Source organism: Pipistrellus kuhlii, unplaced genomic scaffold (assembly GCF_014108245.1).
Source record: "Pipistrellus kuhlii isolate mPipKuh1 unplaced genomic scaffold, mPipKuh1.p scaffold_m20_p_2, whole genome shotgun sequence".
Taxonomy (NCBI): Eukaryota; Metazoa; Chordata; class Mammalia; order Chiroptera; family Vespertilionidae; genus Pipistrellus; species Pipistrellus kuhlii.
In genome coordinates this window covers 46,453,230-46,475,072 of record NW_023425515.1, presented here as the reverse complement: position 1 = coordinate 46,475,072, position 21,843 = coordinate 46,453,230, and the positions used below count along the sequence as shown (strand labels likewise).

At 35.2% G+C, this 21,843-nt stretch overlaps 1 protein-coding gene across 17 annotated transcripts in view; it reads right to left on the bottom strand.

Annotated features, from left to right (window-relative positions):
* Window positions 1-21,843, bottom strand: part of DLG1 (discs large MAGUK scaffold protein 1) — a 246,509-nt gene that overhangs the window by 206,469 nt on the left and 18,197 nt on the right. The window contains exon 1 of one of the 17 annotated variants that reach the window (XM_045583862.1): window positions 6,049-6,093. The exons of the other annotated variants lie outside the window; for them this stretch is intronic. Within the exon in view, the coding sequence (XP_045439818.1) occupies window positions 6,049-6,078 (30 nt within the window). The 5' untranslated portion in view covers window positions 6,079-6,093. Of the gene's footprint in view, window positions 1-6,048; window positions 6,094-21,843 lie in introns of those variants that run through there. 17 annotated transcript variants of the gene reach the window in all.

Here is a 21,843-nt window from a genome sequence, read left to right as displayed (position 1 = left end):
AACCAGAAATGCATACCATACAGATACACCTGCACAAATGTTAAATAATATGCATATGAAGTTGTTTACTGAGGCACTGTTAATAGTAAAAGGTTAGGGTATAACAAAAATATATTTATATATTTTGAAAATTTGGAATATTTCAAGATTGCACTATTAGCTGTAGATCCAACTTTCATCTTTCTCCAATTAGAAACAGTTGTTATAGGTCATTTATTAAAAAACGTATGTTTGGTTAAAGAAACTATGATATATCCACATAATGAAATATTATAGTTCTGTAAAAATGAATGAGAAAAAGTTCTGTATAGAAAAATGAAGATGACTTCAGGATACTATAAGTAAAACCAGTAATACAAATATAAAACATACCACCTACTATCTAAGGAAAAAATAAAAACATGTTTAATTCTTATAAATGTATAAACACTAAAAAAGATAAATAGAAACAAATAAATACAGTTTTCTATGGGACCAGGGGGAAAAGAGATGTGAAACAAAGCAATATAAACTTTTTAATGATAGTTTTGATTCTTGAGTTTATTTTTAATATGTGAATTTATAACCCACTCAAAATTGTTTTTAAAAATTCAGGAGTAAATAAGTGAAGGGTTCCCTGTTATATGGAAATGGGTTGTTATAGATCAATAATCTAAAGTCTATTTAAATTAATTATTAAAATTCAGTTCCTCTGTTAAACTGACCACATTTCATTGCTAATGGATAGGAAAGAACAGATATATAGTACAACAATTCCATTATTGCATAAAGTTCTATGAGACAGTGCTAAAGTAGTTAGTTAAATTTTGCAGCGTGGAGATGGAAGAAAGCCCTTTAACATGCAAAAGGATCTGTCTCTCCTAAACCAAGTCTAAGCCATAAGGGAAAAAAATATACACTTTACATATACAGTCAACAAATCAGTCAAGTATTTAAGTGGCTAATAACCAATTAAGTATCAAGATATAATGATGTAATCCATTCACAACATAAATTAGGAAATAGGTAGATGGAGTTTCCTCAAAAAGTTAAAAATGGAACTCTGATTCAACCCAGTAATCCCACTTTTAGGAATATATCCCAAGAAATCAGAAACACCAATCAGAAAGGACATATGCACCCCTATGTTCATAGCAGCACAATTTATAATAGCTAATATCTGGAAACTGCCTAAGTGCCCATCAGCAGATGAGTGGATTAAAAAACAGTGGTACATCTACACAATGGAATACTACGCTACTATAAAAAAGAAGGAACTTTTACCATTTTCAACAGTATGGATGGACCTGGAGAGCATTATGCTAAGCGAAATAAGCCAGTCAGAGAAGGATAAATAATTTGTGGAGTATAATGAACAACATAAACTGATGGAAAAAAAAACAGATCTAGAGACAGAGGAATACCCAATGGACTGTCAAACCTCAGAGGGAAGGCAGGGGAGGGCTGGTAAGAGAACAACCAAAGGACTTGTCTGCATGCATATTAGCATAACCAATGGACATGGGGCAGTGGAGGCTTGTCCTAGGGGATGGGAGTGGCCGGGGATGAGTCAATGGAGGAAAAAGGAGACATATGTAATACTTTAAACAAACAAACAAACAAACAAACAAATAAATAAGAGAAATAGGTAGAAAATACTGGGACGATAAACCACTTTTGAGGAGTCTTTTGAATTCATCCTATGTAATAAAGAGATAATATGCAAATTGACCCTAATGGCAGAATGACCAGTCACTATTACATGTACTGACGACCAGGGGCAGACACTCAATGCAGTAGCTGCCCCCCTGCTGGTCAGTGCACTTCCACAGGGGAAGCGCTGCTCAGCCAGAAGCTGGCTCATGGCCGGCCAGTGGAGCAGCAGTGGCAGGAGCTTCTCTCTCTTCCACAGCAGTGCTAAGCATGTCCAACTAATGGCTCAGGTCCACTCCCTTAGGCAGACATCCCCCGAGAGCTCCCGGGCTGCCAGAGGAATGTCTGACTGCCAGCTTAGGCCCGATCCCCCTGGGAGTGGGCCTAAGGCATCAGTTGGACATCCCCTAAGGGGTCGTAGACTGCAAGAGGGCACAGGCTGGGCTGAGCCCCTCCGCCCCTGAATGCACAAATTTTCGTGCACCAGGCCTCTAGTTATAAATACAATATAAAAAGATAAATTCTAGTAAAATTTTCTAAGATGTCAAAATATAACCTTATCCAAATTGGGACAATATGTATTAAAAGTAAAATTTTCTCTCTCCTTCCTTCCTTCCTTCCTTCCTTCCTTCCTTCCTTCCTTCCTTCCTTCCTTCCTTCCTTCCTTCCTTCTTTCTTTCTTTCTTTCTTTTTTTAATCCACAAGTTTAGAACATCTGTGCAAAAGCTTCATTCATTCAACAATTATTTACTAAGTATCCACTAATGTAGATACTCAGGCACTTGGTCAGGTATTTGGGATACCACGGAGAATTACACAAATACATGATAATATTGAATGTCATAAAGGAAAAGTAAGGTATACTTATAGAAGTAGAAGAACCTTCCTTAATGTTGGGCATCATAGAAGACTTCCCTAAGGAAGTAATATTAAGCTAGAATCTGAAGGGTCAGTAAGATTTGGGGATAAGGACCTGCAAACCGGAGAAATTATGCATGAAGATCTCAAAGAAGAAAACACCTCACAAGATTTTTTTTTTTTTTTTAAAAGACCTGTTAACAGAAATAATGAAAATCTTGTCTCCAACTCCTAAAACATGTACTAGCAATTCCTTAAGTGAAAGAGACCCCCAAAACTGTATGTCCTTCAAATAATCACACTTAATATGAACTCTGAGTTTGGACAAATAAGTGAAGTAACAAAAATAATAATAACTGGTATCGAATGTAAGAGAATTTCCTGAGATATGAAAATTCCTGTACTCCCTTCTAAGCTAAATCAAAAAAACAGGAAAAAAATATACTTTTTTTCTTATTACGTCTTTGTCCTGCCACTAAACTTCAGCTAAATGACTCTAAAATGAATAAAAATAGAAAACATCCCTTTTCTACTTGATCAATGGAGAAAGACATAATTCTACTGAAAGAAACTCTAGTACTAAAATTATGCAACTTTCTATCTCAGAAGTTAATGGATAGCTGGGAAACCTCTATACCAGCTATTTTCAACTATTGTTCCACAGCAGGCATATTGGTATGCCACAAAAAAAATTTAAAACATGCAATACTATTTATTTAGTTAGGACATTGATCTCTTTTCCCTAAGACTGTCAAATAAAAAAGTGACAATAGCCAACACAGCAATAGCCATCTGTGAGAATTAATTAAAAAATATACCATTGTTTATCCTATTGGCCAAAAATGTATTTTTTATGTGCTGCAGAATTGTATTAATTAGATATGTGTGCCATGAGATGAGAAAGGTAGAAAATCATTGCGCTACACTGAAGAATCAGAATGCCCTTAGCTGCAGTTTATACATAGAACTTTACTGCTAATAAAATAAAACATATCATATATAACAACACTCCCAAATCAATCTTGTTGGACCTTGTATGCTCCAAGTTAATTTTCCTATAGTGATAACAAGCCTGACAAAACCATACTCCTCTGCCTGGCCCCTCACAATATTAACTCCACGCCAACAGACATACATTTACAAAGGAGCGAGCTAAAAACACAAGGATTTACAAAACAAAAACAAATACCTTTTAGAAAAGCATTATGTAAAAAAAAAAAAAAAGCACCAACTAAATATTGTATCCAAGCCAATTAAACTACACAAAAATCTATTTATGAATAACTAACAATAATCAGAAATACTGCCACAATAGAAATGCTCACTAGGATATTTTCCCCTGCAAAAAATACATAAATTCAGAACAGTATTTGTAAAATGTATTACCTTTAAAGAGGAAATGCATTTTTCAGTTTCACTAAGAGGCAAAACAAGTATTACATATGTGTTTAAAATGAATTAACCAGAAAAGGAATGTAGAGCTGTAATCATTTTAAATTAGCAAATGGCATTAATACTCTGTAAATGAAGGGCAAAATTTAACATTTCAGTAGCAGTGATGATTTAGTCATCACATCTCCAATCTAGTCATTTGCAAACATTTTAAAATAAGAGCTTCATTGTGAAGAACATATAGTTATGGGGAGAAAAACCCAGAAAACTAATCATCATTGCTTTAGTTCAACCCACATGCCTGTTCTTAAGGGTATCCATGGTAGCAGTGATGCAACATGCCTACCTAGCTCACCGTGCCTACACAAGTGGGAGAGAGGGGAGGCGGATGATGAAAAAATTTCACTTGGAAAAATGTTTTAGTATTAACATGATAGAATAATATCAACTATACTGTCAGACTTAAAACACATATAAAGCCGAAAAGCTCTCCAAAAATCAGAAAAGAGAGAAGAGACCTGTGGGGAGAAAACACTGTAGCACTTTAGTTGAAAAGAAAATTAAGAAGTTTTTCTTTCTACTGTAGTTAGTAGTTAAATAAATTTAAAAGGTTTTATAACTAGTAACAATTTTAATTTAGCTCTTTTAAAATTAACTACAAATAATGTTTTAGGCTTTCTAATTTCCAACCTATATCTTTTTTAATGCAAATTGATAAAAACTTTAGGACATTGATCCCATATAATTTTATAACAATAGTTTTCTTGCTTTAAAAGGGTCAAATGCAATTTAAAAAAAAATTTGTCAAGAAGGATATAGATTGGAGAGAAGAGACAGATGCCTTGATAGGATATCAGAAATAAAAACTCGAATGAAGTGATAAAAAAATAAATCACAGACAACTACAAAAAGAACTCAAAGAGAAAAAAACAACACCCTGGTTTCCAGGCTTATTACCCTTTAAACATTCTTTAAGAATATTTCAATAAGATCAACCAAAGGACTTGTATGCATGCATATAAGCGCACCAATGGACACAAGTCACTGGGGGGTGGAGGGTGGTGGGTGGGATGAGGGCATGCGACAGGATACAGGGTAGGCTGGGGGAAGGTCAATGAGGGGGGAGATATATGTACTAATATATGTAATACTTTAAACAATAAAAAAATAAAAAAAATATATAGTCTAAAGTCTAAAGGCATACAGAAGACCTCCCCTTACAAATAGGATGGGATCAGATAATGAACACATTTGTATTCAAAGCTCCTACTGTCTGAACTATGACTCTGTGAGCAACAAACAACTAATTTATATCAATTTTCTCACTTTTCCTCTACTGAAAACAATTCACTATTAAAGAACTGTTTACATTCACAATTTACAAATGATTTTATTATTTTATTACTGAACGTACTTAGAAATCTCAACAATTTCTACTAACAATTACTATGTGTACTAAGTTAATAGAAATAGACATTAAAAACAAAAAAAGTAAGTTATTCTGTATTTTAAAATCCAATGTATAAATTTAAAATGTAAGCATCCTGAATCTCACACAGTTACAATATCAACAACTGTTGTTCAGAAATAAGAGAAACCAAACATAGAAGTGAAGTATGCTGCACTTTGAGGACAGTGAGCAAAACAGACTTTAACCAAGTACTTTAAGAAAGACTTTAATCATTTTAAGGCCAAATCAACATCTCTCTAAAGGCAGCACAATGAGAACTTATTTTCTTCTTCTTCTTCTTAAAAAAAATACTTGCAATAGATATTAGAGTCTAGAAAATGTTCTCAAAATTAGTTGTACTTTTAACCAGCATAACATGTTGGGACAGAAAATAAAATAGAGGGAAAGAACTCTGATAATATATTTAGAAGATTTAAATCTAATCAAGGCCTTATAAACCTTTGCTGTGGGAGAAAAGCTTCCTGTAAATCTCAAAGGAAAAAAAAAATCCATTCATTACATTATTTTAAGCTATCTGAAACACATTTCAAAATACTACCTTCCCTAAAGGATAGAAACTAAGCATCACATGGATTCAAATATCTGTTTTCAAATATATAACAATGGTTACACTTTATTTTTGAAATGCATTATGAACAAAAAGGTCTCATATTCTGTCACTAGCAATGAAACATAGAAAGCATACTGTATCTTACCTTTGTGGTTACAATGCACAGGCAATCCATTACTCTACCATTACAATATAAGGCAATTGATTGCAAGTTATTTTAAGTTGCTTATATGAATTAAAAATTAGAAATGAAAATTAAAATGAGGTTGTGAGATGAAAACAACAGATGAAAGTTACAACTGTGACAAGATCTCTCCAGGATCCATTCTTTAGAGGTAGCAATTTTTCTACTATCTGAAATACAAAAAAGCAGAATGTGTCATGTGCCCTACAATCTTCTTTATGTAATCTGTATCTGAAGAAATTGAAGTTATTCCACAAAACACTGTGGAAGATGTCAGGGTTTATTCCACAAGAATTCACTGCTGCTTCAGATGCTATTTCATTAATCCCTCTTTTCAAGATATGAGGTTGACAGTGAGTCATCTGATGAAAAGCTCCACAAAGAGGTTTCCCCGATATAAAATTAAACCTGCTTCTTCTTGTTTGCTACAGTTTGAATACTCAAAAGACAAGTTTTTTAAAAAATCACTAAAAAAAAAAAAAAATGCAAGCAAACATTTCTTCCACTATACCATTTCAGCAACTGCAGCTTGCAAAGTAATGACTTTCTCAGGCAGTAATGAATGGAATGTTCCATGTGGTATTTTTAAGAAGGGGTGATAGAAGAACAAAATGCAATAATTTAAAATATTATTTCTAAAACTTATCTATTCTCTTTTTACTAAATAATAACAACATTTTACCAATGAAGCCAGATTTTAACTTTAGTGTCTTACTAAATCCATTTTGTCTAAGTCCTTACCCCCTCAAAAAAATCAATACCACAAAAAGATAATTATAACTATGTACCATTTCAAACTCAAGAAGACTTCATTTTTAACCCAGAAGTAGCCTAACTTTGTGAATTCATTGTATTGCCCTCAAGATCATTGGAAATAGAGCTAGATAGACTGATAGGTGATGAAGCACAGGGATGCAACTGGCTTTCAATCTTATAAGCTTGTAGCCACATTCCTCCGTTAAAAATGTATAATAAGGAAGTGTATTACATGCAATTTCTCATAGTCCACAAGGTTTTCTCAGTCTACAGATATTGTGAATGGCCTCAAATTAAATCAACTGAACTGTTCCTATTAGCTTCTTATACCCTACCAGTAGCCCTGTGCAGGAATCCGTGTGCCAGTAGGTAGCTGCCACTTTCCTGTAGTTCCCCGGCCTTTCCTCAACTTGCTGCCCTGCCCCCTCCTGTAGCTCTCCACCACCCGCTTGTAGTTTGCGGCCCCACCCTCCTGCAGATCTGTGATCTGGTCATTACACCTCACAGTGTAATGGATAATTAGCAAATTCCTCTCTTATTATATAGGATTCCTACCCCTAATGATTCAAATAGCATGGGCTGCAACAGCAACTTACATACTAAACCAAAGTTCACTATAAGAGTTATGAAAAAGAGTTAATGCAAGTATATATTTTATATAGTACCTATCAGGTAAGTAAGCATCATCATTATTTTATTACTATTATTGATGACTATCAGATGATAGCCTTTTGTTTCAAACCTAATAGGTTACACCTGAGACAGATAAAGTGGGACTTTACCTTCAACAGGCTACTAGGATGGTTGTAATGATTAAATGAACTATATGTGCACAGCACTAAATAATGACAACCTTGTTACCTGCACAGTAGATGGTAGTTACATCTATATATCTATCTACCTACTACCAACCTACCTTCCTATCTATCTATCCACCTGTAGCTATAAGGCTTGGGGGAATTGGGTGCAGAGGGAAATTTCATCATGAGCTAATACCCTTTCCCTTGTGAGACAGAGCCTGGAAATTACATGCTCAGTTGGAGACAGAGTATCCCCTTCTTCCCAGCCATCCCAGCATGAAAGAGTAAAGCCCACTCATGACTCCTTAAATAATTAAAGTCTATCACTTTTAGGAAGATTACTGAAAACAATGTAGGTAATATCCAAGTACTAACTAAGCACTACACCTGGAAAGAAGCAGGTGGGACAATTACCAGAGCTCACAAAGGGCCAAGAATAACTGAAAAACTCATAATGTCTTGACTGGTGTGGCTCAGTTAGTTGGGTGTCATCCTATGAACCAAAAGGTTGCTAGTTTGATTCCCAGTCAGGGCACATGCCCAAGTTGTGGACTTAATTCCTAGTAGGAGGTGTGCAGGAGGTAGCTGATCAATGTTTTGCTCTCACATTGATGCTTTTCTCTCCCTTCCTTTCTCTCTAAATAAATAAATAAACTCAGAATATACAGGTCCCTAAGTAGAGTACTCAGAATAGAATTGCCACAGGTCTGGGACAAAATTAACCCTATACTAAAAGCTGTTTCATCCAACTCAAAAAGCTTAAAAGCAAGCTTCAAAAGGATCAAATTATTTCCAAGTAATTTAACTGCATCTCAAAACAAAGCTCAAGAATATTTAAAGGAACACAAAAAGATCTAGGCCCCTGAAAAGGTTAAATTGACAATGCCAATAAAAAATTACCAGAGGGGAGAAAAATCAATCAATGAAAACAAACCAGAGGGAGAGGACAGAGGATGTCTGAAGAACGGTAGGATCAGGAATCTGGCTGGAGAGACAATACAACCATTGGGACTAGAGGATCAGAAGGGACCTGCGCTGCACCAAGTCTGCGTCCCTTGGGGATATGTGTAACACTTGGCTGTGGAGGAGGGTCCACAGGGCTGCTGGCAGCCAGGGAATCTAGATCTAAGTCCACAGTGCAAGATGCTGCAGCCAGAAAGGCAGCTTGAAGAACTTCCCTAGGCATGCAGAACCAGGAGAGAGAAACTCACAGTAGCACGGTTCTTTTGCCTCTATATTTCCTTACTTTTATTTGCTAAACCTAGTTCACAGGACCTTTCAATTACAAATACTCACCGAGGCTTCGATGCAGGTGGAGGTCAGTTTCATAAGGGCTAATGAGACTATGGAGAGGAGCTGGACAGGGAGATGTGACCAGGAACCCATCACTGAGACACTCCAGACCCTCCAACTGGAAGCAATCATTTTTCTCCTGAAGAGCCAGCTCCTCCCAGCAGCATCCACAGGACATCTAGTGTAGCTGCACCCAGCCACAAGCTTTGCAGAGGAAACGAAGAATCTGAATAGGGAGCCTTGGGGGAGTGAGTTGAGGGGTCATTTGGTCCCAGAAACCAATAAAGCAACACCCCATCCTAAAGCCAATGTCAGAAATAGACACTTGTGTAAATAAGACTGTAAGCAGATAGAAAAACAAAGAAGGCAGATTGGTCCTGCTTGCCTGCAACTAAGGCTGTGGAGACAGACACAGAGCAGGGGTGGATCACTATCAACAAGTGCTGACTGTCTATCAGGAAACTGAGAAAAAGTGGCAGATAGAATAGTAGAGAAGGGTCTTAACCAGCCCCCATGGGACATTAAAACTCAGCTGAACATTTCACTTTTTTATTGTGTGTGTATGTATGTGTGTGTGTGTGTGTTTTTAACCTTTTACTTAAAAAATGTCTTTCTTTTAACCTTTGTATTATTTTTCTTCACTCTATTTTTATTACTTTATCATTATTTTATTTTATCTTATTTTTTCTTTTTTTCACTCTTCCTCACTTCTAACTTTTTTCATCCTGTTTCTATTCTCCTGTCCTTGCTTTCATTTTCCTCTCTCCTTCTTTTTACCACTGGTTAAAACTGATCTTCTTTGTCTGCTCTATTGGTGCATTCTTAGTATTATAGTCTCTAATGGCTTACTCATATATCTAATTTCCTCTCCCCTACTACAAATCCATGAATCCTTCTCTTTTCTCTTTCTTTTCTAGCCAATTTTTTCTTATGCTTTTGTTTTTCCTCTCATCTTTTGCTCTCTTTTTCTCCTAATTGCTTAGTTTCAATCACTAAACTCAAGCTTATCTGTTTGCTCCTCTAGTCTTTCAAAAAATGGTAAGTATATAAATTGGGGAAAAAACTGTTTTAAATCTTTTTTTAATTTATTATTTTGTGGTGTGTTTTTTTTTTTTTTTTTTACTTTTCTTCTTATCCACACATTCTCTTTCTATCTCCCCTATTCTGAACTGTGGCCATTCCCCTACTTACTCAATTCCTTTACCTTACTTTCTGGATATAAGCTCTGCCTCTGGAAATAGTGTGACCCCCTTTTTCTGAGTGTTTCTTATTGGCATTTTTGTTTGTTTGCTTGTTTTGTGGATTTTCTCCCTATACACATATATTGTTCCCTTTCTTTTTTATTCTTTTTCTTTTTTCTCTTATATTTTTTCTTTTTCTCATCCTTTTTGCTCTCTTTTCTCTGTCCCAATTCTCTTTTCTCTGGTGGGTACTTTTATTTGTATTATCGGTGTCATGAATACATTTTTGTTCTGTTCCCTTTGTGTTATGTCTTTTCAAATTGTATTTTGTGCTGTTCAGTTGACATGATAAAGAGTGAGCCATATAAACAGACACTGAGAGGAAACTCAATCCACGAATGGGACAATAACACTCAAGACCCGACTAAACCAAGAGAACCCAAATATCCCAAGTAGGGTGTATCCCTAGAATACCCAGCCCAGAAGACCAGAGAGACTGCACCACTGTGTCTCACAAGACATCTACTATATAAAACAAACTCAAAAAAAATCTGGGTGACATAGAAGTTTGATCTAATACATAGAAACAACCACAAAGGGACAGCAAAAAATGGGGAGGCCAAAACTGGTTTGGCTCAGTGGATAGAGTGTTGGTCTGCGGACTGAAAGGTCCCAGGTTCGATTCAGGTCAAGGGCATGTACATTGGTTACGGGCACATCCCCGATGTGGGGTGTGCAGGAGGCAGTTGGTCGAAGTATCTCTCTCATTGATGTTTCTAACTCTCTATCCCTCTCCCTTCCTCTCTGTGAAAAATCAATAAAATATATATTTTTTTAAAAATGGGGAGACAAAGAAACAACAACCCCCCCCCCCCCAAAAAAAAAGACAAGGAGGAATCACAGAAAAGGCAGTAAACAAAATGGAGGCAAGCAATTTATCAGAGAAAGAATTCAGGGCAATGATTATAAGGACACTAACAAGGATGGAAAACAAATTCAATAACATATGTAAGAATTAAGTGGCAATGAATAAGAACCAGGAGGAAATGAAAAATGACAAAGATGCAATAAAAAACACAATGGAAAGAATTAACAGTAGACCAGAAGAAGCAAGCTAGAACACAGGGTAAAAGAAAACACCCAAGCAGAGAAGCAACTGAAAAAACAAACAAATAAACAAACAAACACTACTTAAAAAGCAGGAGACCTAAGGAAGTTTTGGGACAGTATGAAACGAAATAACATCCACATAATAGGGGTGCCAGAAGGAGAGAAACAGAGCAAGGAATAGAAAACCTGTTTGAAGAAATAATGACAGAAAACTTCCCTGATATTGGAAAGAAAAAACTCATACAAGTCCAAGAAGCACATAACGTCCCAAACAAGATGAACCCAAAAAGACTGACATCAAGTAACATAAAAATTAAATTGACAAACACCAACGACAAAGTAAGAATCTTAAAGGCTGCCAGAGAGAGACAGAAAGTTACCCAGAAGGCATCTCCCATTAGACTATCAACTGATTTCTCAACAGAAACACATCAGGCCAGAAGGGAATGGAATGAAATATATAAAGTGATGCAAAGCAAATAACTAAATCCAAGAATACTAAACCCAGCAAGGCTATCATTCACAATTAAAGGTGAAATCAGGAGCTTTGCAGACAAAAAAAAGGCTAAGGAAGTTTATTACCACCAACCCAGCAATGCAAGGAATACTAAAGGGACTGCTGTAAAAAGAAATAGGAAGGAAAGAAGAGGAACACAGGCATAAAAAATAAAAATGGGGATATAAAATACCTATCAATAATTACCTTAAATGTAAATAGATTAAATACTCTAATCAAAAGACATAGGGTAGCTGAGTGGATAAGAAAACATGACCCATATATCTGCTGTCTACAAGAGACTCACCTCAGAACAAAGGGCTCACACAAACTGACAGTGAAGGGATGGAAAAAATTTTTTTCAGGCAAATGGAAATGAAAATAAAAGCTGGGATAGCAATACATATATAGCTGATCAAATAGACCTCAAAGTGAAGGTCATAACAAGAGATAACGAGGGCCACTTCATAATACTAAAGGAGCAATTCAACAAGAGACTCTATCTCTGGTAAACATCTATGTACCCAAATACATTAAAAAAACAAAAACAAAAAAAAAACCACATAACTTTTGGGAGATATCAAGGGTAAGATCAACAACAATACAATCATAGTAGGGAACTTTAATAACCCATTGACACCCCTGGATAAATCCTCTCAACAAAAAAATCAGCAAAGAGCCAAGACTGGTTTGGCTCAATGGACAGAGCGTCGGCTTGGGGACTGAAAGGTCCCAGGTTCGATTCCGGTCAAGGGCATGTACCTTGGTTGCGGGCATATCCCCAGTAGGGGGTGTGCAAGAGGCAGCTGATCGATGACTCTCTCTCATCGATGTTTCTAACTCTCTATCTCTCTCCCTTCCTCTCTGTACAAAATCAATAAAATATTAAAAAAAAAAATCAGCAAAGAAACATCAACCCTAAATGACTCACTAGATCAGATGGAATTAATTGACATCTTCAGAATATTTCACCTGAAAGCTACAAAATATACATTCTTCTCAAGTGTAAATGGAACATTCTCAAAGATAGATAACTTATTGAGACACAGGCAAAGTCTCTTCAAATTCAAGTAGAAATCAAATCAAGCATCTTCTCAGATCACAATGGCATAAAATTAGAAATCAACTACAGTAAAAGCAATTAAAAAGAAATAATTGGAGACAACATAGCATGCTATTAAACAATGATTGGGTTCCCAAAGAGATCAAAGAAGAAATAAAAAACATCCTGGAATCAAATGACAATGAAAACACAACAATCCAAAATCTATGGGACACTGAAAGCAATCCTGAGAGGGAAGTTCATACGTAGCTCTAGAGGCCTACCTCAAAAAAGAAGAAAAGATGGCAATAAATTATCTAACTCTACAACTTAAAGAATTAGGAAGAGAGCAAAAAGAAAAGCCTAGAGTAAGCAGAAGGAACGAAATAATAAAGATCAGAGCAGAAACAAAGAACATAGAGACCAAAAAAATAATACCAAAGATCAATGAAACTAAGAACTGGTACTTTGAAAGGATAAACAAGATTAATGAACCTCTAGCCAGGCTCACTAAGAAACAAAGATAGAAGACTCAAATAAACAAAATCAAAATGAAAAAGGGAAATAACAACAGATCCCAAAGAAATACGATGGACTGTTAAAATAATAATACCATAATAATAATAATACAATACTCTGAACAACTCTACTCCAACAAACTGGACAACCTACATGAAATGGACATATTCTTAGAAAAATAAAAGCTTCCAAAACTCAATCAGGAAGAATTAAAAAACCTGAATAGCTGATAAGTACCAATGAAATTGAAGCAGTAATCAAAAATCTTCCAGCAAACAAAAGCCAGATGGCTTTATAGGGGAGATTTACCAAACATTCAAAGAATTAAAACCTATCCTCCTCAGACTATTCCAAAAAATTCAAGAGAAAGGCACATTTCCAAGCTCTTTCCATGAAACTAACAATACCCTAATTCCAAAACCAGATAAAGATACTACAAAGAAAAAGATTTACAGACCAATATCCCTGATAAACATAGGTGCTAAAACCCTCAAAAAAATTCTAGCAAATGGGATCCAGCATTACATTAGAAAACTCACACCCCATAACCAAGAGGGATTTATTCCAGGGGTGCAAGGCTGGTACAATATCTGCAAATCAATAAACATGATACATCACATAAACAAACTGAGAGACAAAAATCACATAATCATATCAATTAATGCAGAAAAAGCACTTGACAAAATCCAACACCCTTTCTTGATAAAATATCTCAGCAAGGTGGGAATAGAGGGATCATACATCAACATAATAAAAGCCTTTATGACAAACCTATAGCCGACATCAGCCAACAGGAACAAGACAAGGATACCCACTTTCACCACTCCTGTTCGACATAGTACTGGAAGTGCTAGCCATAGCTATCAGACAAGAAGAAATACAAGGCATCCAAATTGGAAAAGAACAAGTAAAACTGTCACTATTCACAAATGACATGATATTGTATATAGAAATCCCTAAAGAGTCCATCAAAAAAACTATTAGACTTAATAAATGAATTTGGCAATGTAGCAGGATACAAAGTTAACACCCAGAAATCTACTGCTTTTTTTATACACCAATAATGAACTCACAGAAAGAGAAACTAAAACTACAATGGTAAATGGATTTACCATTGCACCAAAAAAATTAAGATACCTAGGAATAAACTTAACTAAGGAGGTTAACTCGGAAAACTACAGGACATTGAAAAAAAAGATAGAGGAAGACATAAACAAATGGAAGAATATACCATGTTTATGGATTGGTAGAATAAACATCATTAAAATGTCCATACTACCCAAAGAATTTATAAATTCAATACAATCCCCATTAAAATACCAATGACATATTTCACAGACCTATAACAAATGTTCCCAAAATTCATATGAAATAAAAAAAGAGCAGCCACAGAAATCCTGAGAAAGAACAAAGTTGGAGGGATCACAATACCAGATATCAAGCTATATTTTAAAACAACTGTTCTCAAAACTGCCTGGTACTGGCACAGGAACAAACATATAGACCGCTGGAACTGAACAGAGAACCCAGAAATTGAGCCAAGCCATTATGATCAATTAAAATTTGACAAAGGAGGCAAAAATATACAATGGAGTCAAGACAGTCTCTTCAATAAATGATGTTGGAAAAATTGGTCAGATAAATGCAAAAAAATGAAACTATAATAGATCACCAACTTACAGCATCCACAAAAATAAACTCAATTTGTTAAAGGACTTAAACATAAGACAGGAAACCATAAAAATCTTAGAAAAATCCATAGGCAGCAAAATATCAGATGTATGTTGTAGCAATATCTTTATAGATATAGCTCCTAGGGCAATGAAAGTTAAGGAGAAAAATAAACAAATGTGACTACATCAAAATAAAAAGCTTCTGCACGGCAAAAGAAACCATCAACAAAACAACAAGAAAGTCCATTACATGGGTGAACATATTTGCCAAAGTTATCTCTGACAAGGGTTTAATCTCCAAAATTTACAGGAAATTGATACAACTTAACAAAATGAAAATAAACAATCCAATCAAAAATTGGGCAAAGGACCTAAAGATATACTTCTTGAAAGAGGACATACAGAAGGCCAAGAGACATATGAAACATGCTCAAAGTCACTAATCATTCAAGAGATGCAAATTAAAACAACAATGAGGCATCACTTCACACCTGTCAGAATGCTACCATCAACAAATCAACAAATGACAAGTGCTGGCCAGGATGTGGAGAAAAGGGAACCCTAGCATACTGCTGGTGGAACTGCAAACTGGTGTAGCCATTATGAAAAATAGTATGGAGTTTCCTCAAAAAATTAAATATGGGACTGCCATTTGACTCAGTGATTCCAATTCTAGGAATATATCCTAAGAAACCCGAAATACCAACAAGAAAGAATGTATACATGTTCATAGCAGCACAATTACAATAGCTAAGACCTGGAAACAGTCCAAGTGCCCATCAGTAGATGAGTGGATAAAAAAGCTGTGGTGCATTTATAACATGGAATACAATGCAGCAATAAAAAAGACGACTCTTACCCTCTGAGACAACATGGAGATAACCTAGAAAGTATCATGCTAAATGAAATAAGTCAGTCAGAGAAAGACAAGTATCACACGATCTCACTCATATGCAGACCTAAGTAACAAAATAAACTGATGAACAAAACTGATCCAGAGACATGGAAGCATGGAACAGAGTGTGGAATCCCGGAGGAAAGGTGGGGGAGGATGGGTGGGTGGGAGGTAATCAACCAAACACTTGTATGCATAACCGATGGACACAGGCAATGGGGCAGTAAAGGCCTGGGTTGGGGGGAGGGATGGGTTGGAGAGGGTCAATGGGGGAAAAAGGAGGACATATGTAATACTTACAACAATAAAGAATTATTAAAATAAAACAAGAAAAACTGGAATTAAGTGAGACAACATTGTAAAGTTGGTGGTGGGAGAAGTAGTTCAGACTAGTGTCTCTGACGTATTGTCTTTGAGCAACAGAGATGTTCTGGCAGAGAAATAAAGCATCAGAAAGAATGATAAAAACCCTAGGGCACTGATAAAGGAAATAGGAAAAGGAGCTGACCACCACCAAAACATGGGATTGTAAATAATTCTGAAGGCAAGAATTCAAGATTTCAACAATTCATGAGGTTGTACTGTAAAATTTTGTCAGATGTAAGGTTGGAGCATCATCCTGTTCACCGAAGGGTGGCAGGTTCTATCCCCAGTCAGAGTGCATATCTTACTAAAATCAGTAAATATATCCTTAGGTGAGAATTTAAAAACAAAAAGAACTGAGATGGAGTTCTGCTTCAGCAATATAGCATTATAGGATAGATGGTACCAAAGATAAGAAATTTATTAAATTTGAATATGGACAGATAATAGCACTGTATCAATTTTAAATTTCCTTAGTCCGATAATCACAAACTAGATTGTTTTTTTAGAAATGTTCATAAAATAGAAAATTTTTTTAAATTTTAGGAAAATGTCCTTCTCTTCCAAGGAGATACATACTGAAGTACTTAAGAGTAAAGCAATTTGCTCTCAAGTGGTTCAGCAGAATTTTTTTAAGTTTATATATGTGTGTGCTTGTGCGTGTGCAGAGAGCAAGAAAATATGACAAAAATGGCAGTTTATTATTCTTTTAATTTTTTTGTAGATGTAATGTGTTTCAAAATAATTTTTTTTACTAGCCATATTTTATTTTATTTTTAAATATATTTCATTGATTTTTTTACAGAGAGGAAGGGAGAGAGATAGAGAGCCAGAAATATCGATGAGAGAGAAACATCGACCAGTTGCCCGCAATCAATGTACTTGCCCTTGAACAGAATCAAACCTGGGACCCCTCATCCACAGACGGACGCTCTACCACTGAGCCAAACCAGTTTCGGCTCAAAATAATTTTTAAGAGAGAGATTGTAAAAGGCCCAAATGACAGTAAAATATAAGTCCCAGAAGAAAGGTACAACATACTTATTAAATAAAAGTCTCTCTATCCACAGTGATAGTTTTTTTAAAAGAACAAGAAAAAGTGGTGAAACTTATAAGCCACCTTTGAAAGGGATTATTGCACAAGCTCTACTCTAAAAGCTAGTCTTTAGAAGAAAATATAAGCTTTACCTTGTTTTTGTAGGAGGAACAAAGGTTCATCCCTAATGAGGAAAAGTACTTTTTTCAGGAGAATACCAACTAATAAATAAGATGAACTGATAAAATTAGAAAAGGAAATCAACATTTTGAAACTACTAATGAAGTGAGTGATTCAGGTAATTATCATTAATGACTAAGGTAAAAATTAACTTAATATAAGGTGTTGGAAGTACTCCCCCTAGATACTTAAAAACTACAAAGAGAAAAATATACCTATACAATGGAGGATCTGGAAGTCACCATACCTAAGTAATCAAGCATCAGCACAAGTGCAACAACTTGATATTCTATGCTTCCTAATGTAATACAATGTGAAGTACAATATATAATCATGAGGTCTGCTTCCCAAAAATAAGTCTAATCAACTTTTACATCTACCTTGTTATCAGAAATACAAGATTTAGTGGAATGACTTAAACACAAGGCAACAAACTAAACAAATACAGAATGTATGTTATTCTATAAAATAGCCAGCATAGTCTCTTCAGAAAGTTAATGCCCTTTAAAGGGGGGTGCAGAGGTGGAAGGCTATTCCACCAGCTCATAAGAGAGTAGAGACACTATACCAGATTTTGTATGCGTTCCTCACAACTAATTCCAATGTTTGCCTCCAAACTGTCGCATTTGCCTTCGCCTTAGCAACACGTTGTGCTGTGCCTCTGGACTCTTGTCCACCTCTCATCTCTCACCTCCTCACTTGGAACTTTCCTGTTAACCACAAAACTAAAAACCACATCCCCTGCACCCAACAAATCCACATCCCTAAAATTCAGGGGAACTGATGCCAGTAGATAATTTTTTTCCCTTTCTTTTCTTTGATATATGGCTTCTCGGGGATGCAAGTTATATATTTATGATTTGTGCACCTTTATGTACAAATAATACAAAGTACTTCAATAATTTTTAAGTCAGTGTTTAGAGGACTTCAGATTAAACCTAGTAGACTAAATAATATGCTTTTAACTCTACTATCTCCTAAAACTCTACATAAATTAAAGCAGACGGATTGTTTTATTTTTTTATTTTTTTATTTTTTTTCAGATGGATTGTTTTAAAGCATTAAAGGTCAAAAGGGAAAGGAGATGCCCTCCCTACATTACTCATATAATTTCCCTCCCCTGAAGATGAACTCGGAAGGACTGAAATAGGGAGCTTGGAGACAGCAGGGACAACTGAAAACAAGAGTACATTACTGAAAGTGGGCTAAGTGTATAATATTCCAGACATATCTAACCTCTCACTTTTTTCAGTTATATTATACTGGCTGCTACGCAACCTGCTTTCAATAACTGAATAACACACAGTGGATATACAGATAATATTTTTATGCCTGCTCTTTTATACTGCATTAAGTGGCTACACCATAATGTATTTATCCAGTTTCTTACTGATATTTATATTTGTTCTTTGTTGGTTTTACTAATATCAAATATTGCAATGAACATATATAATATATATTTATACACACACACACACACACACAAACATATACATACGGTATGTCTTCTAATATATATCAATAATTTGTAAGTACATTTGGAACATATGCTAGATCCAAGGTTATGAATGTATACTGTCAAGCTATCTTTCCGAAAAGTTACACCACTGTATTGTCCTATGAACAGTATAAACGTTTCTCTTTCCTCATTTAATTAATCTTTGATAATCAAATTAAAATATTCTCATTGTCAATTTGCATTTTTAAAAAATGAAGTGGAGGAGCATCTCTTCATAGGCTTATTGGTCCATTTGTGTTTATTTTTCTCTAAACAGCCCATTTACATTCTTTAGTTACTTTCCTATTGAATGTTGGCTTTTTCCTATTTGAAAACAGGTAACATTTTGTTTTTAAACTAAACTCTTAAAATCAGAAATATCATTCAACAGACACATACCAGAGTTGAGGAAAATTTTTTGAGAAAAGAAAAAAAAAGCACTGAGAAAATAAACTTATTTTCTACAGAATCCTGCTAATATTAGAATTAAATGTTTTAATTAGATAGTAATTTACTTGCTTTGTTGTACTTTGTCATCTTCTCTAGTTTATTGGTTTTTTTTTCTTACTGATCTGAAGAGGTTTTCTGAGAGGATTGGAAATTAGTCTTTTTCCATAAATATGACAACTTCCCCCCAATTTATCATTTCTCGTTTTATTGTATCTTTCAAGATACAGAAGTTCTATAATCAAAATTCAAACAATCAAACTTTGTGAAGCCCACAAACAAATTCTACAATGTCAGCATTCTTAACTTTTCCTTTTAATTTTTCTGGGTTTTCTTTGTTGTCATGGTTAGAAAAGCTTTCCTTATCCAAAAATCATTTAAATGTTTATTTTTATAATTTCATTTTTTAAAATATATTTTTTATTTCAGAGAGGGTAAGAGAGGAAGAGATAGAAACATCAATGATGAGAGATAATCACTGATCAGCTGCCTCCTGCATGCCCCCGACTGGGGATCAAGCCAGCATGTGCCCTTGACCGCATGTGCTCTTGACCGGAATTGAACCCAGGACACTTCAGTCCGTAGGACGACACTCTACACTGAGCCAAACTGGCTAGAGCTATAATTTCATTTATTTAACCTTTGAATCTTTAAATGTACTATATTATCAGGAACAGGATTACCACAGATTGAATTTAAATGTCCCCGAAAATTCATGTTGAAATTTTAAGCCCGAAAGCAATGGTATTAGGAGGTACTTAGATCATGAGGGTGAAGCCTTCATTAATGAAATTAGTATCCTTGTAAGAGACCCCAGAGTGCTCCCTCACTCTTTCCTTAATGTGAGGACACAGTGAGAAGATGGCTGGCCATCTATGAACCAGGAAGTGGGCTCTCCCTAGACAATGAATCTGCTGGTGAGTTGATCTTGGAATTCCCACATTCCAGAACTGTAAAAAATAAATTTGTGTTGTTTATAAGCTATCCAATCTATAGTATTCTGTTATAGCAGACATAATAGTGCACCTTTTTCTATTGGAATTTCTCATTAAACAATTTCTCTTACCCCTACTTTCATCTTACTTCCTTTCAAATAACTCTACCTTACAATCTCTTAAAGTAGCACAGTTCCAATGGTCACAAAACTCTGGGGAGGGAGGGTATATATGGGAGGGGGGGACCAATGTTAAAATATGTACACATAATAATTTAATTAAAAAAATAAAAGTAGCATAGTTCTTTTATAATTAGGATTATTTTTAGAAAAATGACACATGCTTATTATTTTTTTTAAAGTAATAAAGTGTAAATAAGCCGAAACCGGTTTAGCTCAGTGGCAGAGCGTCGGTCTGCGGACTGAAAGGTCCCGGGTTCGATTCCGGTCAAGGGCATGTACGCTGGTTGCGGGCACATCCCCGGTGGGGGGTGTGCAGGAGGCAGCTGGTCGATGTTTCTCTCTCATCAATGTTTCTGGCTCTCTATCTCTCTCCCTTCCTCTCTGTAAAAACTCAATAAAATATATATTTTTAAAAATAAATAAATAAAGTGTAAATAAAAAAAAAATCATCACCCAGAAACAATCATTCATATTAAACAAATATTATTCCAAACATCTTTCTACACATATGTACAAAGTAAAGGGTACACATACCAAAAACCAAAAAAGTTATATGAAAAGGGGATATAACCATATCACTTCAAAAATCAAATTGTATTGTCAATTAACATTTAAAAAAATCTATTTGAAATGGACTAGCATAAGCACAAATGATATATCAACTAAAGGGAATGGAAACTAAAATTATCCAAGAAAAAGTGATTGAAAAATATAAGAGAGGAAAATAAGGACACATAGAAAATACTACACTAGAATCTCTAATCAAAGGGAAACACAAGGACATATCAAGATTAGTAAAGAGAACTGTGAATTGGATTTTAAGAGGTCTGAAATCCCAAGGTAGACTTTCCCAAACCAGCTGAATAAGCTGGGTCTCATTTTTCTTCTGGATCTCAGTTTCCTCATCTTTAAAGTGAAGGAGAGGGATAAAATGTTTTCTGATTTTTCTTGCTCTAAAATTCCGTTCTGTTACATAACATAAACAAGAAACTGAGAAGCTGTCTCTTTCATTGCCAACAGGCTGTCTGATTGCTGCCCACCACTACTTGTTCCTGATTTATTACACACCAAACAGAAGCTGATTCAATTTTCCAGGCAATTCTCTACTATTAACTACAAGGGACTAGAATCATATTCAGTCAGACAATCACCTTCAAATGACTGTTTCTCAGACAGAATCTTCATTATAAAATGCTTCATATCTCTGTTTTGTCACGTTTAACTCTACCAGCAACAATATATAACAACAACAAAAAAACATTATGAAAATGGTTATGAAAACTCAATCGTTTTATTATAGAAAAATATAGAAACCAATGCAGACCTTTAGATTTATTGGTCAGTCTCTAA